At 43.8% G+C, this 25915-nt stretch overlaps 1 protein-coding gene across 4 annotated transcripts in view; it reads left to right on the plus strand.

Annotated features, from left to right (window-relative positions):
* sirt5 (sirtuin 5) overlaps positions 1-24789 on the plus strand; it is a 59590-nt gene extending 34801 nt beyond the window's left edge. For all 4 annotated transcript variants that reach the window (XM_085988814.1, XM_085988816.1, XM_085988815.1 and 1 more), the window contains exons 8-9: positions 317-432; positions 24382-24789. In XM_085988814.1, coding sequence (XP_085844940.1) covers positions 317-432; positions 24382-24457 — 192 coding nt within the window. In that variant the 3' untranslated portion in view covers positions 24458-24789. The remainder of the gene's footprint in view (positions 1-316; positions 433-24381) is intronic.
* Positions 24790-25915: the final 1126 nt, after the last annotated feature.

Consider the following 25915-nt stretch of genomic DNA (forward strand, 5'->3'; position numbering starts at 1 on the left):
CTTCCTGTTGTATTCCAGTTGGTGAACTGGGCTTTGTATGTGAATGCTTCTGATCAAAGAATGCAGACCTGCCATGGTGGTTTTTGTTCAGAAGTATCTTTTTGGGTTGGGTTTCTTATACTACTTTAAATACGCTTGAACAGCTTCTTAATAAAACTGGCCACTTTAATCTTATCCGCTGATTAAAATCACAATCGAGGGAAGGTCTAGCAGCTTGTCCTATGAAATAAATTTCTGCACAAATGGTCTTACTCTGGTTTTAATACAATGCAAATGAGGTTGTATACTTGCATAAATCTTGAAATTGTTTTCTTAGGTTGGGACATCATCAATCGTTTATCCAGCAGCATTGTTTGCTCCCCAAGTAGCTGCAAGGGGTGTGCCAGTAGCAGAGTTCAACACTGCTGTCACAAATGCCACCACAAAGTTCAGGTATGTGGCTTTATCCAGTGCTGTTGTGGACCGGGGCTTTGCCAGTCATTCACAAGCATGTACAATTTTTAATCCACTAGGATGAAGAAAAGAGTCCTTTCCGGGCACTGACCTGCTGCAGAAGCTGTAGAGGATGGAACTTTGCAGTGGCAGGAATTCTCAATAGTTTTGCAAGATCAGGACTTCCCACCCTTGGGGCAGCAACAGAATCTGATCAGTGCCAGGAGGGGGTGGTGGAAAGTGTCGTTGGGAAACAAAATGCCAGTGAGGATTCGATAGGGTAGATACAGAGAACCTCTTTCCTCTGGGGAAATCAAGAATGAGGGGATATAATCTTAAAATTAGAGCTAGGCTATTTATTTAGGAGGAAAATAAGGAAGCACTTTTTCACACGGCAGTAGAAATTCTCTTTATTTCCCCCCACCACCACCCCAATGAAAAATGGCTATGGATGCTGGGGCAGTTGAGCTTTCAAGACTGAGATTGATAGATTTTTGTTTGGTAATGGTATCAAGGGATATGGGGCTAAGGTGTGTAAATGGAGGCTATGCTGCCTCTGCCACATCCCTTCCTTCCCCTAGCCCATCAGGCCAAACCTCCTCTAAGGTTCCCCCCTGCCCTAGCCCTGAACTCTCATCATTCTCCAGTTTCTCTCCGATCTCCCCTCATTACTTCTCCACACTCATCTTGTCCATGAGACCCTATTCCCACAAATTGCTGACCACCCAATTTCCTTTTCTGGCTCCCATGTTGACTGACATTGTTAACGGTTCTCTCTCCTCCGGTACTGTCCCCCCCTCCTTCAAATCTGCCGTCATCACCACCCCCCCCCCCCCCCCCCCCCAAACTCAACCCTCGATCCCTCTGTCCTTGCAAACTACTGCCCCATCTCCAACCTCCCTTTCCTCTCAAGTCCTTGAACATGATGTCCCAAATCTGTGCCCATCTTTCCTGGAACTCCATGTTTGAATCTCTCCAATTAGGTTTCTGCCCCACCACAATACCAAAACGGCTCTTATTAAAGTCCCAAATGACCTCCTTTGTGGCTGACAAAAGTAAACTATCCCTCAGCCTTCTCTACCTATCTGCAGCCATTGACCACTCCATCCTCTTCCAATGCCTCTCCACTGTCGTCCAGCTGGGTGGGACTGCACTTGCCTGGTTCCATTCTTATCTATCTAATCGTAGCCAGTTTAACATCAATGGTGGGTAAAGTTTTAGAAACAATAATCAAGGAAAAAATTAACGGGCATTTGGAGAGATTTAAGCTAATTAAGGAAAGCCAACACTAGTTTGTAAAAGGAAGATCGTGTTTGACTAATTGAATTTTTGATGAAGGGAATGCAATGGATGTTGTCTACGTGGATTTTCGGAAGGCGTTTGACAAAGTACCACATAGAAAGCTGGTTAACAAAATTGAGGCTCATGGAATAGGTGGGTCAGTGACGGCTTGGATAAGGAATTGGCTTAAGGACAGAAAACAGCGAGTTGTAGTAAATGGCTGTTTTTCAGACTGGAGGATGGTGGACAGTGGTGTTCCTCAAGGGTCAGTGCTGGGGCCACTTTTTTGAGAGATATGACCTGGATATTGGAATAGAGTAGAATTTCTAAATTTGCCAATGACCCCAAACTTGGGTGTGGCAAACAGTGATGACATCAATCAACTGCAACAGGACATAGAAAGGCTAGCAGAATGGGCAGACAAGTGGCAGATAGAATTTAATAGAGAAGTGTGCGGTGATGCATTTTGGCAGAAGGAACAGAGAGGCAATATACACTTAATGGCACAGTTTTAAAAAGCGTGCAGGACCTAGGAGTTAATGTGCATAGGTCCCTGAAGGTGGCAGGACATATTGAGAAAGTGGTTAACAAAGCATATGGGATCTTGGGCTTCATAAATAGAGGTATTGAGTACAAAAGTAGAGAAGTTATGCTGAACCTTTATAAAGTGCTGGTTAGGCCACAACTGGAGTATTGCATCCAGTTCTGGTCACCACACTTTAGGAAGGATGTGAAGGCCCTTGAGAGGGTGCAGAGGAGATTTACCAGAATGGTTCTGGGGATGGAGGATCTTAGCTACAAGGACAGGTTGGAGAAGCTGGATTTGTTTTCATTAGAGCAAAGGAGGTTGAGGGGTGATTTGGAGAGGTTTACAAGATTTGGATAGGCTAGATGGGAAAGGCTGTTCCCACTAGTTGATGGCACAAGGACTAGGGGACAGATTTAAGGTTTTGGGCAAGAGATACAGGGGGAACGTGAGGGAACTTTTTTACACAGCGAGTGGTGAGGACCTGGAATTCGCTGCCGACGGATGTGATGGAAGCGGAGATACTCAATGTTTTCAAGGAGACTGGATCGGCACTTGAGGGAAATAAACTTGCAGGGCTAGAGGGATGGAGCGGGGGAATGGGACTGACTGGATCGCTCTGCAGAGAGCCGGCATGGGCTCGATGGGCCGAATGGTCTCCTGTGCCGTTGTGACTCTGACCTATGGTGGCTTCTCTTCCCGCTCCTGCATCATTCCCTCTGGTATCCCCCAAGGATCTATCCTTGGCCCCCTTCTATTTTTCATCTACATGCTGCCCCTTGGCGACATCATCCAAAAATACAGCGTCCGTTTCCACGTACGCTGACGACACCCAGCTGTACCTCACCGCCACTTCTCGCAACCCATCCATGGTCTCTAAATCGTCAGACTGCTTGTCCAACATTCCGTACTGGTTGAGCGGAAATTTTTTCCAATTAAATATTGGAAAGACCGAAGCCGTTGTCTTCGGCCCCTGCCACAAACCCTGTTCCCTAGCCACTGACTCCATTCTTCTCCCTAGCATCTGTCTGAGGCTGAACCAGACTATTGCAACCTTGGTGTCATATATGACCCTGAAATGAGCTGCTGACCACATATCCACGGCATTACTAAGACCACCTATTTCCACCTCCGTAACATCGCCAGAGTCCACCCCTACCTCTGCTCATCTGCTGCTGAAACCCTCATCCATGCCTGTTGCCTCTAGACTTGACACTTCCAACGCACTCCTGGCTGGCCTCCGACGTAAACTTGGTCATCCAAAACGCTGCTGCCCGTGTCTTGGCTCGCACCAAGTCCCGTTCAACCATCACCCCTGTGGTTGCTGACCTACATTGGCTCCCAGTTAAGCAACGCCTCGACTTTAAAAATTTTAGTCCTTATTTTTCACATCCTTCCATGATCTCGCCCCTCCCTATCTCTAATCTCCTCCAGCCCCACAACTACCCCCAACCCCCGCCCCCCGAGATATCTGCACTCCTCTAAATTCTGCCCTTTTCAGCATCCCTGATTATAATAATTCAACCATTGGTGACCATGCCGTCGGCTGCCTAGGCCCAAAGCTCTGGAATTCGCTCCGTAAACCTCTCCGCCTCTCTACCTTTCTTTCCTCCCTTTTTAAAATGCTCCTTAAAACCTACCTCTTTGACCAAGATTTTGGTCCTCTGCCCTAATTTCTCCTTGTGTGGCTCAGTGTCATTTTTTGTCTTCATACTCCTGTGAAGCGACTTAGGGCGTTTTACTACATTAAAGATGCTATAATAAATACAATGATGTGTATAGATCAGCCATGATCTATTGAATGGTGGAGTAAGCTTGGAGCTGCATGGCCTGCTGATCCTGAGTTACTGGGAATTCCTTTTTAAATATCCCCTTATCAATTCACACTTAAGTCCTATATACTCTTAAAACATCATGCTGTTTGACTGGAGGGTCTCCATTACAGTAATCGTATTTGAAAAGCAATCCAAACTCATGCTATGGGCGTGTGTGATGCAGCATTGTGTGGAGGACACTGGGGTTTGAAATGTGCCATTAACTTTACACTCAATATAAATGAAGTATTTGAGTTAATGTTAAGTGCGGCCTGGCCAGGGTCCTATACAAGTTCACTATAGCTTCACTACTTTTGAATTCTATAACCCTAGAAACAAATGGTATGTTGGCCTTTATTACAAGAGGATTTAAGTATGAGTAAAGATGTCTTACTGCAATTATATAGGGCCCAGGTGAGACCACACCTGGAGTATTGTGTACAGTTTTGGTCTCCTTACCTAAGGAAGGATATACTTGCCATAGAGGGAGTGAAACGAAGGTTCACCAGACTAGTTCCTGGGACAGGGGGATTGTCCTGTAAGGAGAGATTGAGTAGACTAGGCCTATATTCTCTGGCATTTAGAAGAATGAGAGGTGATCTCATTGAAACATACAAAATTCTTACAGGGCTTGACAGGGTAGATGCAGGCAGGATGTTTCCCCTGGCTGGGGAGTCTAGAACCAGGGATCATAGTTTCAGAATAAGGGGTCGGCCATTTAGGACTGAGATGCAGAGAAATTTCTTCACTTGGAGGGTGGTGAATCTTTAGAATTCTCTACCTCAGAGGGCTGTGGAGGCTCAGTCGTTGAGTATATTCAAAACAGATTTTTGGATATATGGGGAAAGTGGAGATGATCTTATTGAAGCAGGCTCGAGGGACCAAATGGCCTACTCCTGCTCCTGTTTCTTATGTTCTTAAAATCCCAGTGCTTTAACATGTTTAATTGCTTTGCTGACCTGCAATGCTGCTTTTAATGATTTTGTTCACCTGTATCCCTAGGTCCCTTTGCTCTTCTACCTTATTCAGTTTTTATTTTCTAAGTTGTAGGTGATGTTTCTGTTTTTCCTACCAAATTGCATCACCTCACATTTATCTTAGTTTATTTGCCATTTAACTGCCCATTCTGCAAGAACTGGTCTCCTTGGAGCAGAGACAGTTAATGGGAGATTTAATAGCGGTGTTTTGATCGAGTAAATAAGAGTTTCCAGTGGCAAGAGAGTCGGTAACCAGAGGACAAAGATTTAAGATAATTGGCAAAAGATCCAGAAGGGAGATGAGACTTTTTTTTACTCAATGAATTGTTGTGATCTGGAACGATAGTAACTTCAAAAATGAAATTGGATATATACTTGAAAAGAAAAGATTTGCAGTGCTATGGGGAAAGGGCAGGAGTGGGACTAATTGAGCCAGCATAGGCACAGTGGTTCGAATGGCTGCCCTCTGTGCTATATGATCTATAAAAATATCGGTTATATGGAATGACTTTTTGTGGTTGTTACTGTGGGAGGTCTAAACCTAATTTGAGCAATTTAAAACATTTTAGAATTTTTCTTAAAGGGTGTGATTCTTTACAGTCTTTGATTCTCCGAGGAATAATCCATAGAGTGCCCCAGTGTCGTCGTATCAGTGCAGCACCCTCTGGAACACACCCTGCCCCCACCCCTCATTTCATAAAATCTGTTTTGGGGTTTGGACTAAAAGTTACATTTAGGGTTACTTTATTTTTTGCTGGAGTATTTTGAGCAGAACATTTATTGGGGAGGATGGAGACTACTGGGTTGAATTTCTGGAGTTTGGGGATCTCTTTACCCAGATGGACTTGCTTGAGCGGTGCCTGGATCTGTTATTGAGTGATTTTATATTTCATGACGCCAGCAGTTTTAAAACTCTTGATGCTTCTTTGAGGGAGGGGGACTGACAACAGTTTAATTACTGTAAAGTTTAAATACACTATTTTAACCTTCACTGTTAAGTAAAAAAGAGCAAATGATTTTATTTAATAACTTCTTGCCTGCTTTTCTCCGTCGCCTTCTTCTGTATTGTGCCCAGCTGGGTTCTGTACAACTTAATCGTTTCATAATTGGCTCTCGAGGCTGTCTTTTTTTTTTCTTTCAAAGCCAGTTAGGTGATTGACGTTTTGGTTTGCCCTAGTTGTGTTTTTTGTGATCCGCCCAACTTTTTTTTTTCTGTCACAGTTTAGATTAACATTTGATAGCCCAACCAGCAGAGAGACTAACTTGGTGGCAGAGGAAATTAAACTGTCAAAATCCATTATCTTGGTGTCTGAGCTCAGAGTTTAATAAGATTTGTCATTAATTCAAGCAACTTCATTAAATTCCCCCACATGTATGTGACTTTTTTTAGCCATGAAAATTTCAGGTTGGAATTGGAAGAATAATGAGACAAAATGTCAAACATGGAGACAGGAAAATGTTGCTACTTCCTATATTAATGTATCGGTGATCGATAGCTTAACACCGCAGAAAGATGGAAATTTTGGTATGAACATTTGGGCTAAGGCAGGGGTTTCAAACTCAATTTACATGGTGGGCCTGATCCAATATCCTGGTACTTTGTATGGGCCACATTCAGCAAAAGTTATTTGGACACACTGGGATAGAAACTGATCTGTGATTTTTGTCTGTTTTTGGGCACAATATATACCATTTCTGGGCACAAGGTCCTTCACCTAATCTGTACCAGTGCATGGCTGCCCCCATATTGGTCCTCTCTGACTTCAGGTGTACCTGGCGGCTGCCTGAAATCGGTGTTGGATCAACATAAATGTGCAAAGAAGGGTCCTGCACCTGTTTCGGGACCCTTCTGCAAAATATGTGGAAAAACTAGGTGGAGCAATCTTCGACTAGTTCGCCAGTTCTACAGTGGTCCTAAAAGGGTTGAGGATGTTTATTACTTCCCCTTCTGTATAATATGGGGGGAGTTGGAGTGTTCCTCCTAGCTCCAAAGCAGTACTATGGGCCAACACTCCATACAGCTCCCCATGTACACGGTGAGAATGCGCAGTCTCCGTACCGTTGTTCTCCATCCGCACACCAGTGGAAACTATCTTTCACTATTTATCCCGAAAGTCCCCAGATTTCACTCTTTACTGGATGCTCCTTGGTGCCGGTCCCACTCACGGCGTTGCTGCAGGAAATGTTGTGCACAGTCTCCAACTCCCCACAACCCCGTTTCCATTTGTCCCCCACACAAGCTCTAAGCTCCCAGTCCCCATTCCCTAGATCCTTTTCCAAACCCCTATTCGCCAGTCTGCTTTCTTCCCTGAGCCCTCATCCTCTGGTCGCCTTCTTCCAGCCCAACCCTGCCTCTTTCGATTTCTACCCCCTCCGGGTCCATGGCAATTGGTGATATTAGCCACTGTGCTCATCAGATTTTGACTGTGTATCATTCTGAACTAGAAACATAGAAGATAGGAGTAGGCCATTCGGCCCCTCGAGCCTGCTCCGCCATTCAGTGAGATCATGGCTGATCATCCAAATTCAGTACCCTGTTCCTGCCTTCTCTCCATATCCCTTGATCCCTTTAGCCTTAAATATATCTAACTCCTTCTTGAATATATTTAATGAATTGGCCTCAACTGCCTTCTGTGGTAGAGAATTCCACAGGTTCACCACTCTGGTTGAAGGAATTCCTCCTCATCTCTGTCCTAAATGGCTTACCCCTTATCCTTAGACTGTAACCCCTGGTTCTGGACTCCCCTGCCATCGGGAACATCCTTCCTGCATCTAGTCTGTAGATTAGTCAAGCACGATTTACCTTTTGTAAATCCATGTTGACTTTGTCCAATCCGGTCACTGTTTTCCAAGTGCTCTGCTATTACATCTTTTATAATGGACTCTAGCATTTTCCCCACTACCGATGTCAGGCTTACTGGTCTATAATTCCCCATTTTCTCTCTACCACCTTTTTTTGAACAGTAGGGTAACATTAGCTACCCTCCAATCTATGGGTACTGTTCCAGAGTCTATTGAATTTTGGAAGATGACCAGCAATGCATCAACTATTTCTAGGGCCACTTCCTTAAGTATCCTAGGATGTAGATTATCAGGCCCTGGGGATTTATCGGCCTTCAATCCCGTCAATTTCCCTAACACCAATTCCCTACAAATACTGATTTCTTTCAGTTCCTCCCTTTCATTAGACCCTATGTTCCCCAACATCTCTGGGAGGTTATTTGTGTCCTCCTTTGTGAAGACAGAACCAAAGTATGTATTTAATTGGTCTGCCATTTCTTTGTTCCCCATTATAAATTCCCCTGATTCTGACTGCAAGGGACCTACGCTTGACTTCACCAATCTTTTTCTCTTCACATATCTATAAAAACTTTTACAGCCAATTTTTATGTTCCCTGCAAGCTTACACTCATACTCTATTTTCCCCCTCTTAATTAATCCCTTTGTCCTCCTTTGTTGAATCCTAAACTGCTCCCAATCCTCAGGTTTACTGCTTTTTCTGGCCAATTTATATGTCCTCTCCTTGGATCTTATGCTGTCTCTAATTTCCCTCGTTAGCCACTGTTGAGTCACATTTTTTGTTTTATTTTTATGCCAAACTGGGATGAACAAGTTCTGTAGTTCATCCATGCGACCTTTGAATGTTTGCCATTGCCTATCCACCGTCAACCCTTTGAGTGACATTCCCCAATCAGTCCTACCCAACTCGCGTCTCATACCATCGTAGTTTCCTTTATTTAAATTCAGGACTCTAGTCTCTGAGTCAACGACTTCACTCTCCATCTTAATGAAGAATTCTATCATATTATGATCACTCCGACCCAAGGGGCCTTGCACAACAAGATTGCTAATTAATCCTTTCTCGTTACATAATACCCAGTCTAAGATGGCCTGATCGCTAGTTGGTTCCTCGACATATTGGTCCAGGAAACCATCCCGTATACACTCCAGGAATTCCTCCTCCACAGTATTGTTACTAATTTGGTTAGCCCAATCTATATGTAGATTAAAGTCACCCATGATGACTGCTGTGCCCTTATTGCACGCTTCTCTAATTTCCCTTTTAATGCCATCCCCAACCTCCGCATTACTGTTTGGAGGTCTATGTACCACTGCCACTAATGTTTTCTGCCCCTTGGTATTTCTCAGTTCTACCCATACAGATTCCACATCATCAGAGCTAATATCCTTCCTTACAATTGGGTTAATCCCCTCTTTAACTAGCAATGCTACCCCACCACCTTTTCCTTTTTGCCTATCTTTCCTGAATATTGAATACCCCTGGATGTTGAGTTCCCAGCCTTGGCCACCCTGGAGCCATGTTTCCATAATCCCAATCATATCATATATTCATTTACCTCTATTTGCGCAGCTAATTCATCCACCTTATTACGAATGCTCCTCGCATTAAGACACAAAGCCTTCGGGCGTGTTTTTTTAACGTTCTTAGACCTTTTAGAATTATTATTTACTGTGGCCATGTTTGATTTAAACCCTTGATTTCTTTGACTGAAACTTTTTTGTTTTTCTCCTTCCTGTCTTTTGCTTTTATCCTTGTTTCCCTTTCCTCTGTCTCCCTACTCAGGTTCCCAACCCCCTGCCATTTTAGTTTAAACCCTCCCCCAGAGCACTAGCAAACACTCCCCCAGGACATCGGCCCCAGTCCTGCCCAGGTGCAAACCGTCCGGTTTGTACTGGTCCCACCTGCCCCAGAACTGGTTCCAATGTCCCAGGAATTTGAATCCCTCCCCCTTGCACCATTCCTCTGGAACTGAGCCTCACATGGTAAAAGAAAAAACCAGAAAAAATCCTATTAAAATCTGCCATTTAGAGTGGAGTGTCAACTGCTTTCTGTACTGAGGCGGTACATCATGGGACCTTCATCCGGTCTGTCACACTGGTATCATTGAGAGGAGGTAAATAACTTTTCAGATCAATTGTGCATGACAAGCCAGTATTTTTTTTTCTCTCTCTCTCTCTCTCTCTCTCTCTCCCTTCAATTCACTTTATTGGCATGATAAGGTACATCTTATGTTGCCACAGCATCAAAATACATTTATGGTTGAACACATAAACGCAGTTCTATTCATAGTGTATAAACAGGTATATCCCTGAGTATAAATATACATTCGCATTATTTATATATACTCTTTTCTTAGGTTTACTGGTTGTCCCTCTGTTCATGGCAAGCTGTAACATAGTGTGCCGCCAGTGCTACACAGCTGCTCTCCTCCCCCAGTAGGTATGGGAGTTTTTGGTTGTCATTCAGATTTCTGAATTCAGGGCATATTTGTGAGAATTTTTGGTGGAAATTCTCCCTGATGCCCTGATATTTTCCACAGGCTGTGAGGAAGTGCATCTCTGTCTCCACTACTCCCTGACTGCAGTGAGAGCATATCCTGTCCTCTCTTGGCAGCCTGGTCTGCCTGTTTCGATCGCTAGGCTATGTTCGCTAAGTCTGTACCTTGTCAAGGTTTTTCTCAGTTTCTTATCCTTTACCATGGTCAGGTACTCAGCCATGTTGTATTGTCTGTTTAGGGCCAAGTAGCAATTGAGTTTGCTTTGGGTTTTTGTTGTTTCTGCCCAATATGACAGGTATTTTTCCTTTTGTTCAGTGACAATTGTGTTGGGTCGAGTTCTCTCTGCTACGATGTCACTGTCCTGGGGCTGGTTATTGTTAGTAGTGTTAGTGGTTGCTTCACTGAGTCCCAGGACTAGTTGACTGAGGGAGTTATTCTTTATGGTCCTCTCTTGGCATTTCAAGGCTTCGTAATGATAGCAGTGGGGGTTGCTCATTTTTAGGTGTTTCCAAAATTTGGTGGCTCTTTTTTGGATAGTAATTATTAGTGGAAATTGGCCTAGTTCTGCCCTGCATGCATTGTTTACGGTTTTCCTTTGAGTCCGGAGGATACTTTTACAGAATTCTGCATGTTAGGATCTCAATTGGGTGTTTGTCCCATTTTGCAAATTCTTGTTGTGTTAGCGGTCCCCACACTTCACTGCCATAGAGTGCAATTGGTTCAATTACTGATTTGAAAATTTTGAGCCAAATGCTAATTGGGATCTCTATTTGGATTGATCTTTTAATGGCATAGAAAGCCCTTCTTGCTTTCTCTTTCAGTTCATTCGCAGCCAGTTTGAAATTTCCCGTAGAGCTGATTTTTATGCCCAAGTATGTGTAGTTAGTGGTTTGTTCGATTTTAGTTGTTCCTAGTGTGAGATTTATTTTGGGTCCCTGATGTCTGGATCTTTGTTGGAACACGAGGACTTTGGTTTTTTGGAGGTTTATTGTCAGGGCCCAGGTCTGACAGACTGATTCCAGCAGATCCAGGTTCTGCTGTAGACCCTCCTTAGTTGGTGACAGCAGAACCAGGTCGTCTGCATAGAGGAGGAATTTAACCTTGGATTCATATAGGGTGAGGCAGGGTGCTGTAGATTGTTCAAGTAGTTTTGCCAATTCATTTATGTAAATATTAGAGAGTGTCGGTGAGATTGGCGAGCCCTGCGTCACCCCCCGCCCCTGTGGGAAGTATTTTGTTTGTCTCCAATTTTAACTGCACATTTGTTGTTTGTATACATTGATTTAATTACATCATATGTTTTTCCCCCTACCCCGCTTTCGATAAGTTTCAGGAATAGACCGTCGTGCCAGATGGAATCGAAAGCCTTCTGGAAATCTATAAAGCATGCGTAGATTTTGCTTTTGTTTTGATGGACGTGTTTGTCAATTAGGGTCTGTAGGGTGAAGATATGATCTGATGTTCTATAGTTTGGCAGGAATCCAATTTGGCTTTTACTCAAGACATTGTGCTCCTCAAGGAAGTTTATAAGTCTTTTGTTTATGATGCTACAGAAAACCTTTCCCATGTTACTGTTTACACAGATGCCTCGATAGTTATTTGGGTCTCCTTTATCCCCACTTTTGTATATGGGCGTTATGAGTCCTTTGTTCCAGATATCAGGGAAGTAACCGACACTCAGAACCAAGTTGAAGAGTTTCAGTATAGCCAATCTCATTTTATCGTCCGTGTGTTTAATCATTTCGCTTAGGATGCCGTCTGCCCCGCAAGCCTTTCCTGGTCGCAGGTCCTTGAGTTTTTCAATTAGCTCTTTTTCAGATATTATGGTGTCTATCGGGTTTTGGTTATCTTTTATGGCAGATTCTAGCTTTGCCAGTTTTTCGCATATTTGGTATTGCTCTGGGCTTAGTGTGTTTTTCTGGTATAATTTTTCAAAATGGTTTTCCCATGTGTCACTGTTTTGAATGGCCAATTCATCGTGTTGTTTTTTGTGTAATGTATTCCAGTTGTCCCAGAAACAATTGGAATCAATGGATTCCTCAATGGAGATGAGTGTATTCTTAATATACTGCTCTTTCTTGGTTCTGAGTGTGCGTTTGTATTGTGTTAGTGCCTGACAATAAGCAAGGCGTAATTCCTTGTTTTCTGGTCTGTGTTTTTGGTTTGATATTTTTCTGAGTTTTTTTCCTCATGTTCTGGCAATCGGAGTCAAACCATTTTTCGTAGTTTTTTGTTTTGGGTTTGTTCTTTCAAACTTTCAAGTTTGACATTGATGCCAGATTATCAAAAATATTATTTAGGTTATTCACTGCCCGGTTTACGCCTTCTTTATTGTGTGTGTATGTATTTTCCAGAAAGGTGTCCAAGAGAGCTTGAGTTGTTTGGTTGCTAATTGATTTCTGGTATATTTCCGTGCTGTTTTTGGCCCATCTGTAGGATTTTTTAATGTTGTACAGTTTACTGGGTTGTGTTTCTGTGTTGGTTGTTTCTGTCCTTTCAAGATATGCAGTAATTTGACTGTGGTCTGACAATGTTGTTTGCGGTTTGACGGTGAATGTTCTGAAAGAGGATGGGTCTAGATCTGTAATCATATAGTCTACGGTGCTGAAGCCAAGAGGTGAGTGTGGTAAACCACTGTCATACCTGTCTGTGTCTGTATGTGTATTCCACTAGGTACAGGTCTGGACATGCCTCGGCTGACTCCTCCCACTATTCCAGGTATATAAGTGACTACCTCCCAGTCCCTTAGTATTCTGGACGGGTCGACCACTCGAGACTAGACCTTCATTCTTTAGTTAATAAAAGCCTGATTGTTACTCGCTCAACTTCAGTCTTTTGAGTAATTGATGGCGCATCAGTGAGCAATAGGTGGGTCTTCCTAGGAAGTCTCCCAATAACCTACCATTGACAATGTACAGACCCAGGCTTCGACAGAGCTGTAGTAGCTGTTTTCTGTTTGTCGCAGTTATGCCTGTGTGGATGGGAAGGGAGATCAAAATGGTTATTCCCAAATATGTAATTATTCCCGTGATTGTTGGTGAAGTCTGGTTCTTCTCCCGTTCTTGAGTTGAGGTCCCCACATATCAACACATTTCCCTTGGCCTGGAATTGGATAATCTCCCTCTCTATGTTGGAGAAGGTGTCCTCTTTGAAGTACGGGGAATCTGTCGGGAGGATATAGAGTGTGCAAATGAAAATATCTTTCCTGCTGGAGATGATGCCCCTCTTAATTTTTAGCCATAGGTGGTTTTCGCCCTTTTCCACAAATTCAATGCAACTCCTAAGTTCTACTTTGATCCAAATCAGTATGCCTCCAGATTCTCTACCCTGGGTTACTCCTGGCAATTTATTGGAGGGGACCACCAGCTCTGTGTACCCACTGGGACAGCCAGTGTGTCCTTCTCCTCTACACCAGGTTTCCTGTAGAAAGATAATGTCTAGATTTTTAATCTCCTCTAGGAACTCTGGGGTCTCACTCTTCATGCCAAGCGTAGAAGAGCGTAGACCTTGGATATTCCAGGTTGATATATATATAAAGATTTCATGCTAAACTTGATTTTTTTTTTTTTTTCTGTGATCGGTTAAAATATGATAAATAGTAAAATGTGTTTGTCGTGTCTAAATGGGGGAAAAAAGAACATTTCAATTGTCTATAAATGCTGAGGATAATTGGTTACAAATTTTTCTAACAACTAGTCCTTATTTTTTCTGGTCCATAAGTCGGGAGTGGATGCTGCTGATCGCCTGCATTATGTCTCTTAGTGGATTGCCTCTGCCAGTGGTGTGTGTGCTCTGAGCGCATCTCCCTCTGTCTGGTTGGGGGTGGTCCTGTTCCCCTGTAGTACATGAGTGGTGCAGTTTCGACGTTGTGCGTGGGGATCCTCTCTGTTCCCGGTTGGTGTGGTGATGATCTTTGTGGTGGTCCTGATCTGTATCCCGTTGGTCTTTGGTGATCGGGAGGGGGTCTTTTTGGGATCCAGTTAAACGCGACGTCCTTCAGGTCCTTTGCAAAGACCGACATTTGGTTCCTGTGTATATGGACTCGGTCGTAAAGACATTCCACATTGAGGGTGGGGTGTTGGGCCAGGTGCACGTTATGTTTTGATTCACAGTCTCTTTCTATTCTTGCATTTATCTCTTGGATTAATCTGTTGTTGAAGTCTCTTGGCAATATTGTTGAAACCGTGATTCTAGTGTTTGGGAAGGTGTCGCTTGCCTTCTTGATCATTGATCCTAGCGATGTTGCTACCCTTTCCTGCTGAGCTCTTAGTTCATTTGTGCCGGTGTGTATTATGTGTTGGGGGGAGCCTAATTGTGTTTTGGTCAGCCATTTTAAGGCTCTGTCTGTTGTTGGGCACCAGAGCTTTTCTACTTTTCATCTAGGGAAGAGCCTTTTCTCCCATAGATATTTCCCATTTGAGTCTGAGTATTACTATGTCTGCCTTGTTGGTGTTTACTGGTTTGTGGTTTTCCTCTGGACTCCTCGGTTGTGTGTTGGACCGGTGTGGTCGTGTCTGGTGTGAGCGATCCTCTTGTGACTGGGTTTCAGTGTGCTGGTCGGTCTGTGTGGCTCCCCCCGTGTTGTGGGTCTGCTGCTGTTGTTCATTGTGAGAGTGTAGCTGCCCAGTCTGGCTTTGTATTGTCTTATCAATTCAATTCAATTCAATTCAATTCAAATGCTTTATTGGCATGAAAGTTTACAGGGAACCATATTGCCAAAGCTTGCATAACAAAAAGTACAGTTTTCCAACATTCTGTAGGTGTCAAACAATTTTGACCTTCGTTGGGTACATACAATATTAGTTTAAACAATATTAATTTAAACAGTCGTTGAACATCGTTGGGTACATTCAGTATTAATTTTAAACAGTCCTCAGGTTGTGACATGTTGTTACATATTTGGCACCAAGGTATGGTCTGTCTCCTTCTCCCAGGACTAATCTTAATTTTGACAGGTCATCCAATTCTTTGAAATCTGGGGTTGTTTGGCTGAGCTTGTCAAATAATATGTTTCTTGTGTTGAATTTTTCGCATTTTAGGAGGAAATGCATCTCTGTCTCAACCTCGCCGGCCAGACATTGATCACATATTCTATTCTCTCTAGGCTGCCAGGATTTCTTGTATCTTCCTTTTTCAATTGCCAGTTGGTGGTCGCTTAGTCTGTACCTGGTGAGGGTCTGTCTCTGTTTTGTGTCTCTGATGGTCGAGAGATAGTCTGCCAGTTTATATTCTCTTTTTAGGGCCCGGTAACATTCTAATCTGCTTTGGCTTTTGGTTATTTTGTTCCAATGTTCCAGGTAGGTTTCTTTGCATTGTTTAATGATTTGGTTCACTCGGATTGGTGTTTGGACGGCAGTGTTGGTCTGGGACTGGTCAGGGTCCGGCTGAGTAGGAGTACTTAGTTTCAGTAGCAGCTGACTCGGGACTCTTTTCTGGGTTTAGCTCTTGGGTCTGGAAGGCTTTAAAATGAAGGGTGTCTGGGGAGCTAGATTTGAGGTGATTTAGGAAGTTTAGTGCTCGTTTTTGGATGTTTATTATCAGTGGGTATCTGCCTAGTTCGGCTCTGCATGCATTTGTTGGTGTTTTCCTTTGGGTGCGAAGAATGCTTCGGCAAAATTCTGCATGTAGGGCTTCTATTGTGTGTTTTTCCCATTTAGTGTAGCTATGGTGATTGAGCGGGCCCCATACTTCACTACCGTACAGCGCAATGGGCAGGATTATGCTGTCAAATATTTTGAGCCAGATTTTGATTGGGATTTGGATGTTGTAGAATTTTCTTTTTATTGCATATAGGGCTCTTCGGGCTTTTTCTTTTAGTGCATTCACTGCTATGCTGAAGCTCCCTGATGCTGTAATGGTTAGACCAAGGTAAGTGTAGCTCATAGTGTGTCCTATGATGGTATCACTGAGAGTAAACTGGTATTTGTTTTCCTGACACCTGGGCCTTTTTTGAAAAATCATGATATTGGTTTTCTTTAGATTTACTGTTAGGGCCCAATTTTGGCAGTATTTGTCGAGTAGGTCTAGTTGTTGCTGTAATCCCTGTTCTGTGGGAGACAGCAGAACCAGGTCGTCCGCATAGAACAGGGATTTCACTTCTCCATCCAGGAGACAGAGACCCGGTGACTCGCTTTGCTCCAGCATGTCTGCTAATTCATTTATGTATATGTTGAACAGGGTCGGGCTCAAATTGCAGCCCTGCCGGACGCCTCTTCTCTGGGTGAAGAAACCGGTGCGTTTGTCTCCAATTTTGACACCGCATTTATTTTTCAGATACATCGATTTAATAAGGTCATAGACTTTGCCCCCTATTCCACACTGAAGAAGTTTATAATAGAGCCCTTCGTGCCAGATAGAGTCAAAGGCTTTCTTGAAGTCAATGAAACAAGCGAATATTTCCCCATTTTTTTGTTTGGTGTATATGTTTTTCAATGAGAGTGTGAAGGGTATAGATATGGTCGGTGGTGCGGTGTTTTGGAAGAAAGCCTATTTGATTTTTTCTAAGGATATTATGTTTGTTAAGAAAATCCAGTAATCTACTATTTAGAATACTGCAGAATAACTTCCCTAGACAACTGTTGACACAGATGCCGCGGTAGTTATTTGGGTCTGATTTGTTTCCACTTTTATATATGGGAGAGATGAGTCCTTGGCACCAGATATCGGGAGAACAGCCTGAACGTAATATGATGTTGAATAACTTGAGTACAGCACCCTGCATCTCCATATTGCTGAACTTGAGCATTTCATTTTTGATGTTGTCTGGACCACAGGCTTTCTTTAGGTGGAGAGATTTTGTTTTTGTGGCCAGTTCTTTCCATGTGATTGGGGAGTCTAGAGGGTTTTGGTTGTCTTTTAATTGTTGCTTCTCTCTCTCTCTCTCTCTCTCTCTCTCTCTCTCTCTCTCTCCCCCCTCTCTTCAATTCAAATTGCTTTATTGGCATGACAAGTTACATCTTATGTTGCCAAAGCATCGGAAAACATTCATGTTTGTTCACAAAAATACAGATCTATCCATACAGTGTATAAACAGATATATCCCTGAGTGTATAAATATACTTTCATATAATTTATATATACTCTTATCTTATCTTTAGTGGTTGTCCCTCTGTTTATGGTAAGCTGTAACATAGTTTGCCGCTAGTGTTATGCAACTTCTCTCTTCCCCTAGTAGGTATGGGAGTTTTTGGTCGTCATTCAATTTTCTGAATTCCGGGCATATTTTTGTAAATTTTGGGTAGAAATTCTCCCTTATGCCCTGATATTTTCTACAAGCTGTGAGGAAGTGCATCTCTGTCTCCACCATTCCCTGACTGCAGTGAGAGCATATCCTGTCTTCTCTTGGTAGCCGGGTCTGCCTGTGTCTACCTTTTTCGATCGCTAGGCTATGTTCACTAAGTCTGTACATTGTCAGGATTTTTCTCAGTTTGCTGTCCTTTACCATGGTTAGGTAATCAGCTATGTTGTATTGTCTGTTTAGGGCCAAGTAGCAATTGAGTTTGCTTTGGGTTTTTGTTGTTTCTGCCCAATATGTCAGATATTTTTCCTTTTGCTTAGCGACGATTGTGTTGGGTCGAATTCTTTGTGTTACGCTGTCACTGTCCTGGGGCTGGTTATTGTTAGTAGTTACTTCACTGAGTCCCAGGACTAGTTTACTGAGGGTATTCTTCTTTATGGTCAGCTCTTGGCATTTCAGGGCGTCGTAGTGATAGCATTGGGGGTTGCTCATTTGTAGGTGATTCCAAAATTTGGTGGCTCTTTTTTGGATAGTGATTATTAATGGATATTGGCCTAGTTCCGCCCTGCATGCATTGTTTACTGTTTTCCTTTGAGTCCGGAGGATACTTTTACAGAATTCTGCATGTAGGATCTCAATTGGGTGTTTGTCCCATTTTGCAAACTCTTGTTGTGTTAGCGGTCCCCATACCTCACTGCCATAGAGTGCAATTGGTTCAATTACTGATTTGAACATTTTTAGCCAAATGCTAATTGGGATTTCTATTTGGATTGATTTTTTAATGGCATAGAAAGCCCTTCTTGCTTTCTCTTTCAGTTCATTCACAGCCAGTTTGAAGTTTCCCGTAGAACTGATTTTTATGCCCAAGTATGTGTAGTTAGTGGTTTGTTCAATTTTGGTTGTTCCTAGTGTGAAATTTATTTTGGGTCCCTGATGTCTGGATCTTTGCTGGAACACAAGGACTTTGGGTTTTTTGGGGATTTATTGTCAGGGCCCAAGTCTGGCAGTACGACTCCAGCAGATCCAGGTTCTGCTGTAGACCCTCCTTAGTTGGTGACAGCAGAACCAGGTCGTCTGCATAGAGGAGGAATTTAACCTTGGATTCATATAGGGTGAGGCCGGGTGCTGTAGATTGTTCAAGTAGTTTTGCCAATTCATTTATGTAAATATTAGAGAGTGTCGGTGAGATTGGCGAGCCCTGCGTCACCCCCCGCCCCTGTGGGAAGTATTTTGTTTGTTTGTCTCCAATTTTAACTGCACATTTGTTGTTTGTATACATTGATTTAATTACATCATATGTTTTTCCCCCTACCCTGCTTTCGATAAGTTTCAGGAATAAACCGTCATGCCAGATGGAGTCGAAAGCCTTCTGGAAATCTATAAAGCATGCGTAGATTTTGCTTTTGTTATGGTGAACGTGTTTGTCAATTAGGGTCTGTAGGGTGAAGATATGATCTGATGTTCTATAGTTTGGCAGGAATCCAATTTGGCTTTTACTCAAGACATTGTGCTCCTCAAGGAAGTTTATAAGTCTTTTGTTTATGATGCTACAGAATACCTTCCCCAGATGTTTACACAGATGCCTCGGTAGTTATTTGGGTCGACTTTGTCCCCACTTTTGTATATGGGCGTTATGAGTCCTTTGTTCCAGATATCAGGGAAGTAACCGACACTCAGAACCAAGTTGAAGAGTTTTAGGATAGCCAGTTTCATTTTGTCGTCTGTGTGTTTAATCATCTCGTTTAGTATGCCGTCTGTCCCGCAAGCTTTTCCTGGTCGCAGGTCCTTGAGTTTTTCAAAAAGTTCTTTTTCTGTTATTATGGAGTCTAGTGGGTTTTGGTTATCTTTTATGGCCATTTCTAGCTTTTCCAGTTTTTTGCATATTTGGTGTTGCTCTGGCCTTAGTGTGTTTTTCTGGTATTTTTCAAAGTGGTTTTCCCATGTGTCCCCATTTTGAATGGCCAATTCGTCGTGTTGTTTTTTGTGTAATGTATTCAAGTTGTCCCAGAAACAATTGGAATCAATGGATTCCTCCATGGAGCTGAGTGTATTCTTAATATATTGCTCTTTTTTGGTTCTGAGTGTGTTTCTGTATTGTGTTAGTGTCTGACAATAAGTAAGGCGTAATTCCTCGTTTTCTGGATGTCTGTGTTTTTGGTTTGATATTTTTCTAAGTTTTTTCCTCATGTTATGGCAATCTGGGTCAAACCATTTTTCATAGTTTTTTGTTTTGGGTTTGTTCTTGCGAGCTTTCAAGTTTGCACTTGTTGCCAAATTATCAAAAATATTGTTTAGGTTATTTACTGCCCGGTTTACGCCTTCTTTATTGTGAGTGTATATGTTATCCAGAAAGGTGTCTAAGAGAGCTTGAGTTGATGCATTGCTAATTGTTTTCTGGTATTTTTCCGTGTCGTTTTTGGCCCATCTGTACGATTTTTTGGTGTTGTACAGTTTACTGGGTTGTGTTTCTATGTTTGTTTCTGTCTTTTTGAGATACATAGTAATTTGACTGTGATCTGACAGTGTTGTTTGTGGTTTGACTGTGAATGCTCTGAAAGAGGATGGGTCCAAATCTGTAATCATATAGTCTACTGTGCTGCAGCCAAGAGGTGAGCAATAGGTCGATCTTCCTAGGAGGTCTCCTATGAACCTACCATTGACAATGTACAGACCCAGGCTTCGACAGAGCTGTAGGAGCTGTTTTCCGTTGGTATTTGTCTGCTTGTCGCAGTTATGCCTGTATGGAAGGGAAGGGATATCGAAGTGGTTATTCCCGAATACGTAATTGTTTCCCTGATTATTGGTGAAGTCTGGTTCTTCGCCCGTTCTTGAATTGAGGTCCCCACAGATCAACACGTTCCCCTGGGCCTGGTATTGGATAATTTCCCCCTCTGTTGGAGAAGGTGTCCTCTTTTTAAAGTACGGGGAATCCATTGGGGGGATATAAAGTGCGCAAATGTAAACATCTTGGGTGTTAGAGATAATCTCCCTCTCAATTTTGAGCCACATGTGGTTTTCGCCCTTTTTTATAAATTTGATGTAATTCTTAAGTTCTGTTTTAAACCAGATCAGTATGCCTCCGGAGTCTCTGCCTTGGGTTACTCTTGGTAATTTATTGGAGGGGACCACCAGCTCAGTGTACCCTTGGGGACAGCCAGTGTATCCTTTTCCTTTATACCAAGTTTCCTGTAAAATGATAATATCTAGATCTTTAGTTTCATCTATGAACTCTGGGGTCCTACTCTTCACGTCGAGCACCGAAGAGCGTAGACCTTGGATATTCCAGGTCGAAATATATAAGGATTTCATGTTAAGTTTGATCTTGTACTATGATAGGTTAAAGAGTGGTACGTGTTTGTCGCGTCTAAGTGTGGGGGAAAAAAATATCATCTCAGTTGTCTATAAAAGTTAATACTATTTGGTTACAGTTCTTTCTATTAATTAGTCCTTGATCCATAAGGCGGAAGTAGTTGCTGCTGCACATCTGCTTATTGTCTCTTAATGGATTGTCTCTGTCTGAGGTATTGCGTACGCCCTGTGCATCTCTCCCTCTGTCTGGCTGGGAGCGGTCCTGTTCCCCTGTGGGACAGGAGTGGTGCAGGTCTGATGTTGTTGTGCATGGGGATCCTCTCTGGTCTCGGTTGGTGTGGTGGTGGTCTTTGTAGTGGTCCTGATATGTACCCCGCTGATCTCTGGTGGTCGGGGGGGGGTCCTCTCGGAGTCTGGGTATGGACCCGGTTAAAAGCGACGTCCTTCAGGGCTTTAGCAAAGATCGATATTCTTTTCCTTTGGATGTGGACGTGGTCGTAAAGACATTCCTCATCGAGGGTGGGGTGTTGGGCCAGGTGCACGTTGTGTTTTGATTCGCAGTCTCTTGCTATGCTGGCATTTATCTCATGAATTGTGTTGTTGTTGAAGTCTGTTCTCGGCAATATTGTGGAAACAGTGATTCTAGTGTTTGGAAATGTACTGCTTGCCTTCCTAATCACTGCTCTGAGCGATGTTGCTACCTCTTTCTGTTGGGCCTTTAGGTCATTTGTGCCCGTGTGTATTATTATGTGTTGGGGGGAGCCTAATCGGGTTTTGGTCAGCCATCCCATGGCTCTGTCTGTTGTTGGGCACCAGATCTTTTCTACTTTACTTCTAGGGAAGAGCTTTTTCTCCCATAGAAATTTCCCATTTGAGTCTGAGTATTACGATGTCAGCCTTGTTTGTGTTTACTGTCTGGTAGCTTTCGCCTGGACTCAGTGTGTGTGTTGGGCTGGGGTGTCTGGTGTGTGCGTTCCTCTTGAGTGGCTCGCTTGTGGTTCCACGGTGGTGGGGGAAGATTGAGATTCAGTATGCTGGTCGGTCTGTGTGGCACCCCTTGTATTGTGTGTCTGCTGCTGTTGTTCCGTGTGGGAGTGCAGCCGTTCCGTCGGGCTCTGTCTTGTCTTATCTCTAGCCTCTGGTTGCTGGTCTAATGGTGTTATCTCTCCTCTATGGCTCTCTTCGTTTTCCTGCAGCTCTTTCACCCGATTCCCAAGTAGATTCACCTGGTTCTCAAGTAGATTCAGCTCTCTCTTGTATCTCTCCCTCTCTTGCTTTTGTTCGTGATTCATTTTAAGGAACTCCTCTCTAAGTTTAACCATCTCTATCTCTAATTGATTAAATTTATCTTTTAGTTGTATCTGGCTGTGTGATCCCGGGGTATGTGTCTGGTCGACCCTGGAAGGCTCACTCACTTCCTGGCTATGCTGCTCTTCTCTTGGTGAGCTGGAATTGGTAGGGGGACTATGTGTGGCTTCCTCCCTGGTAGTTATGCTGGGGTTTGTCAGTTGTATCATGTGGCTGTGGGTCCCCGGGGTTAGTGTCTGGTTTGAACTGTGTGGCTCGTTCACCTCCTGACCAGGCTGATTTCCTCCTGGTAAGTTGTCAATGTTGGGGGGAGTGCGGGTCGCTTTTCCCCTGTTAGCCACTCTGGGGCTGTTCCTTCCCCTCTCAGTTATTCCTTTCAGTGTCTTGAAGGCCGTTGCAAAGTTGTCGAGGTTGCCTTGCACTAATATTGTTCCGGTATTGTACATGTTGACAGTCGTGGTTGCCCTGTCTCCTGGTGTGTTAATTTTCATTTTGGACCCATTAGCGGTTTTTTCTAGCTTAACCCTGGTATAGTGTGATTTTATTGCTGTGATCCAAGCCGCTGGCTGATCTGAGTAGAAAATGAGGTTACATTTTGTCCCAGTGTTGTACCAGTCAGCAAAAAGATTTTCTGGTTTTTCTCTCATCTGCTCATGCTTGATCGATTTTTATAGCATTTTTTGTGGTGTTGGGGGGAATCTGGAAGCGGTTGCTCTCGGTGTCCCTCGGGGGCTGTTGTGGCTCTTCTGATTCGCTCATTATTGGTAGTGTAGAGAAAGTATTGTTGATCTTAGAATAAGCTTTTCTGGGGCCCTGGGTTTGGTGTTTCCCTCTCCCTGTTCGCAACCTTTCCCGGTCCCCCTCTCCGACCCCGTGGTCCCTGGGCCTTGGCTCCTGGGTTCACCCTTCCCAGGTCTGAGTCTGTGAGCCGCTGTTTCCCGGTGCCTCCGGGCTGTTCCCCTCCCCCTCAGAGGTCTCTGGGCCTCTGTCTCGGCCTGGCTCCTCGGACCTTTCCCTGGCTTCAGTCTCCCTCCCTGGGCCCTGTACTCACAGTCTTGGTTGGGAGCCTTCTGGTTGCTCCCCTTCTCCTCAGAGGTCTCTGTGCCTGATGGCCTGGCTCCTCGGGCCTTTCCCGTGCTTTCTATCTCCCCTCGGCTGTGCCTCGTTCCCGTTTGGGTGCTGGACTGCGGCTCGAGTCCCCTCGGCTGTGCCCCGTTCTCGATCGGGTGCTGGATTGTTGGGCTGCGGCCCGAGTCCCCTCGGCTGTGCCGGTTGCTGGATTGCTGGGCTGCGGCCCGAGTCCCCTCGGCTGTGCCGGGTGATGGATTGCTGGGCTGCGGCCCGAGTCCCCTCGGCTGTGCCGGTTGCTGGGCTGCGGCCCGAGTCCCCTCGGCTGTGCCGGTTGCTGGATTGCTGGGCTGCGGCCCGAGTCCCCTCGGCTGTGCCGGGTGATGGATTGCTGGGCTGCGGCCCGAGTCCCCTCGGCTGTGCCGGTTGCTGGGCTGCGGCCCGAGTCCCCTCGGCTGTGCCGGTTGCTGGATTGCTGGGCTGCGGCCCGAGTCACCTCGGCTGTGCCTTGCTGGGCTGCGGCCCGAGTCACCTCGGCTGTGCCGTGCTGGATTGCTGGGCTGCGGCCCGAGTCACCTCGGCTGTGCCGTGCTGGATTGCTGGGCTGCGGCCTGAGTCACCTCGCCTCCTCGAATCGCTTTGCCTCGGTCCCGATGCTGCCGCTTCAACTGCTGCTGCTGAGGCCCCGTGTGGCTGCTGTTCGGGTTCTTCTATGGTTTGTGTAATTCTTCTTATTTCTTTTTGCTTTGGCTTTTTTCCTTTATTTTTTTCTCTATTTTCCTCTGGTTTTTTTTCTTTGGTAGTCTTTTTGGCGGTCTTTTCCTTCCTTACTTTATCTAGACTAATCTAAACTTAAACTAAACTAAACTAACTTAACTAGAAATAAATTTAATTTTAAAACCTTTTAAAACTTGAAATGAAACTTTTTTCCCCCACTTTAGACACTAAAAACACTAAAAATTCAGCAGCCCATCTTCAGCGTGTGTATTCACTCCACCTGACTGACTCACTCTCTCTCTCTCTCTCTCCCTCCCTCCCCCGACCTCTCTCCCTCCCCCCCACCTCTCTCTTTCTCCCCCCCCCCCCCCCCCCCACCTCTCTAATTATTGGAATATCTTTCTCTTTGCAGATTTTATTTGAAAGGCCCCTGTGGAACAACGTTACCACCAGCACTTGCTCGTCATGAAAGTGAAGTAATTTTTTAAAGAACTTTTGCAAATCTTCATTGGGCCTTTCCAAATATTTCAACATATACCAAGGAATGTGCTGTTCACAGGTCACAAGATACGTTTTCAAATGCAGCACTTTTAACAAATTGTGTTGTTTTCAGCAATATGAAATCGGTGTCACCACTCAAATGACAAAGAATACTTAATGACGCTAATGAATGATTTAATTACAAGATTCTTAACTGTTTTGTTCCTTAGGATTTATAAGGTTATTCCTTTTATTATAAACTCCTGTCAGCTGAATACGGTCAGAATATTCAATCATTGTATTGTACAGATATGCCTATAAATAAAACAATTGAATTTAACTTTGGTAATCCCATTTTTAATTTGTCTTTACCTGTACAACACTGCTCCATTAGTGTACTTTTGATGCAAAGGTTTTTTCCATTCGCTTGTAAAATTTGTAGAAAGTGCAATCGAAATATGCAATAACTTATACAAAACTAAATCTAGGTTGCTTTCAGTATGGTGCAATAATAAGTGGACAGTTAATTGGGGAAGAAGTGATCGATTAGGATTAGTTTTGAATATTGTGTTGCCATACAATCATCACCTATTGACACCACTGTTGGTCAATGAGTTGGAGGCAGGGAGGGGCTTCTGGTGGGACTCACAGCAAACAGTCTCTTTAAGTAGATTCTAGACTGTTTTCTGTAGTGCGCTGTTTGAGTCTACAAACTAGAGGAAACAACTAGTGACTGAAACTACAGCAACTTCTGATGAAAGCCGTAATTCTCCAGTAAAATGCAGTGAGTGGAGGCTAGTTTATAGAATAGTCCAGCACAGAAGGAGTAGGCCATTTGGCCCATCAAGTCTGTGCCGGTTACATACAAAGTATGTGCAATCCCAGTCACTTGTAGCAGTGAGTGATGGGGGAATTATCCAATCACCTCCATTCTGGCCAGGGATAGTGGTGTCACTATACGGAGCCTACAATCATACTTACCATTGCAGAATGTGGCATTCTCCTTCAATGAAATGGCATCCTGCCTGCTGCTATATACAAGTGCAGAATATATTCTGCTGGCATGTTATTTGATTGACTGACTCAATCATGAGTCACTGCGGTAACAAAATCTGGATTAAACTCGTGATGCTTCAGTTTTGACATTAAAGTGGAAATTCAAGTTTGTGCATTAAATTTAACTGATTTACTTAGATTTCATCATGTTAGGCTAGACATTGAATAGGTGGGAGTTTGATAAGATAGATGTGAAGTCTACATACAGACGAATAGAAATGTGATGAAAAAGATTGTTCTGTGCAAGAAGGAAATTTTCAATATCAGCATTGCTTTAATAAATGTAATTCCAATTTATGAAATTATTGGACTACCTATATTTTGCCCTGTGAAAACCTAGTTGTCTGCTGTGTCCGTAGCCGGTGTCGAGATCGATGCCAGGTGGTCCGTCCGGTTTCATTCTTATAGTT

The sequence above is a fragment of the Somniosus microcephalus genome, chromosome 5 (assembly GCF_052327205.1).
Source record: "Somniosus microcephalus isolate GS21.2 chromosome 5, FLI_Smic_1.0, whole genome shotgun sequence".
Lineage (NCBI taxonomy): Eukaryota > Metazoa > Chordata > Chondrichthyes > Squaliformes > Somniosidae > Somniosus > Somniosus microcephalus.